Raw genomic sequence first — 2,650 nt, 5'->3', positions numbered from 1 at the left:
CTGTGAACAAATTGAGGCAAATATGGTTGAAGATATTAATCAGGAAATATATCTCAAGCATTTTTCCAGCTGTTGGGCAACTTAGAAATAGGACTTTAGAAACTTTAGAAACAGGAGCTGAAACAGTCACTTGGGCAGAAATCCTATACACACAACTGGGGGGAAAGTGACATCGAACTCAATAAGATTACTTCTGAGTAGACAGGCATAGGATTGCATTGTTAATGGCTAGCAATATGTGCTTTAAATGTACGGTGTGTACCCAGCCTCAGTTCTGCAAAAATTCCTGGATACAGTCGTTTGCAAAGGGTGCTGGGAAATGTAGCTCTGTGATAGGTAAACCACAGTTCCCATGTAGCCCAAGTGTGAGAAAGGGAAAAGCTAGCCATAATGGCAGCAGACTCATGTGGGCAAAATTTATCTCCAAGCTTATTTTTCATCAGTCTGGTTAAGAAAGGAAAATCTTGCATATATGAGACCCACACGTGAGTGGGATTCCTGATCTCAGAGTTCTATGGTATCTGTAAGTGAAATACTAATCATGGTTGCCTCACATGAGAAAAGTCCTGACTTTTAACCAGGCAGATCCAGCCTTTTACGTGGTTGCATGCAGAAGGTAGGAAAGACCTCTGCCTCCTGAGGCCTGGGAGCAGTAATGGGCAACTCTGCATTTATGGCCTGAATCACTTTTGTGTGCTTTTACCCACAATTCCATTTGATTTTTGCATTAATTTGTGAACATTTAAATTAAAATCTTTTCAAAGCAATTATTTAAATGAGCATCTTGCATGCTTACATGAACTGCATCACAATATTCAGACAAGGGCAAAGCCATGTTCTGATCTGCGCTAGTCCAAGAGGTGCGTATCAGGTTATTCTGTGAAGGAATTTGCCGAGTTCTGGGCTGGATGGACCTACAGCCTCACAAGGGCACTTTATACTGTATGTGGTTATTTACGCCTGATTCAAACATAATGGAAAACCACAGTCTCCTGTTCTGTGCCTTTTATAAACAAAGCCTGAATTTGGACATAATCAAGAACAGAGATAAGTTTCAAAGCAGAAGTGAGAGCTTTAGATCCCCTTTTTTGATTCACTGAAGAGCAGTGAAACATGTATGAAGAGCCCTGCACAATTGTGCTTCACAACAGAAAACCAAGGTTTCCCATTACATCTGAACTGGACCTTGGTCTTTGACTGGTGGACCTAACAATAGCTATCCATCAGAATACTTTAGTCAACAAGTTAAGCAGTAAACTGCAATCCTACACACTTACCTGGAAATAAGTCTGCAAAGGTCTGCACTCCTAGTTAATCAGCATGCTATGTGGCATATTAAAACTTTGGGTAGACAGAAATGGTCCCCGGAAAGACTATGTGGGGCTTTCTATTGTGTATTATCGCATTCTGTTGTGTATGATTGACGCCGTGTAACATAAACTTGCCAAGAGTCAGCAGGAGCAGAAGAGTGAATAAACAGCTTTGAAAATATTATCATGGCATGATCGCACAAAAGCTGTACAGATTCCCTTTAAAATGTTTAATACAGAAGGCACTAATCCTTACCTGTGGCGTATTCGCTGTCTTTGCTTTCACCTTTATGGCAGTAGCCCAACACCAGAACTACGTTCTTCAGGCTCCCTTTTACCAAACAAACAAAAGTAAGATATAATCCAGTATCCAAAGTTAAACTTTAATTAGTAATGAATCAGTTTCAGTATTAAAAGTACATCGGCTTGGATCCAGCCCCACCCTCTGTGTGCAAATGGAAAGTATCTCAATGCGTGCATTGGCAGCAGCGGTAGGGATTGTCCTATCCCTTTGACTGTAGTCTCTAATGCCACCCCCAAACCTTTGACAGGAGCTTTTGGAGGAAAGCAGGAAAGTTTCTTTGTGTAAGTAGAAGCAAACTGAGGCTTCTTTAGATTCAGGCCCTGTACTTTGACAAAGTGTTATAATTTAAGGCTGCACTTGAGGAAGGCTGCCAAGAAAATAAACAATCAAGAAAATGCAGAGGGCAAAAATAAACTACAGCACGTATTGTAGAATTATGACAAATAGTACTATTGCTCTAAATTCCATACTCAAGTTTTTACAATCAAGAGGAGGAGACTTCGGAGCTCGACTTTTAGCTCATGCAGCAAGCCACAGTAAGCCTTACCAACTGCAGTTAATGTTCAGACTTTTTGTTTTGAGTCGAAACACTTACCCGGGAGTAAGTCCCACTGAAAACAATACTTACTTTCTAATAGACATGTATAGGATGACACTGTAAGAATCATGTGGGTAGAGCAATGAAAAAGATCTTTATTAATATCTAACTTGGGAACTGGAGACTGCAGATGCGTTTCCCACAAGCAAAGTGGTCTTGCTCAACTAACACACATTAATTTTAATAATGGAGGTTAGTGAAAAAGGTATATGAGGGTAGATTTGCTGCAGTACAGTGGTACCTTGGGTTACATACGCTTCAGGTTACAGACTCCGCTAACCCAGAAACAGTGCTTCAGGTTAAGAACTTTGCTTCAGGATGAGAACAGCAATCGTGCTCCGGCGGCGCGGGGGAAGCAGGAGGCCCCATTAGCTAAAGTGGTGCTTCAGGTTAAGAACAGTTTCAGGTTAAGTACGGACCTCCAGAACGAATTAAGTA

General features: G+C 41.1%; 1 protein-coding gene across 2 annotated transcripts in view; it reads right to left on the bottom strand.

Moving 5' to 3' along the window:
* Positions 1-2,650, bottom strand: part of LRRK2 (leucine rich repeat kinase 2) — an 87,251-nt gene that overhangs the window by 5,238 nt on the left and 79,363 nt on the right. For both annotated transcript variants that reach the window (XM_081023385.1, XM_081023386.1), the window contains one exon: positions 1,567-1,641. In XM_081023385.1, the coding sequence (XP_080879511.1) occupies positions 1,567-1,641 (75 nt within the window). The remainder of the gene's footprint in view (positions 1-1,566; positions 1,642-2,650) is intronic.

This window comes from Podarcis pityusensis, assembly GCF_964106645.2.
Source record: "Podarcis pityusensis genome assembly, chromosome: 10".
In the NCBI taxonomy this organism is placed as follows: domain Eukaryota; kingdom Metazoa; phylum Chordata; class Lepidosauria; order Squamata; family Lacertidae; genus Podarcis; species Podarcis pityusensis.
Note: the sequence above shows the minus strand (reverse complement) of the source record. Positions and strands in the feature narration are given on the sequence as shown.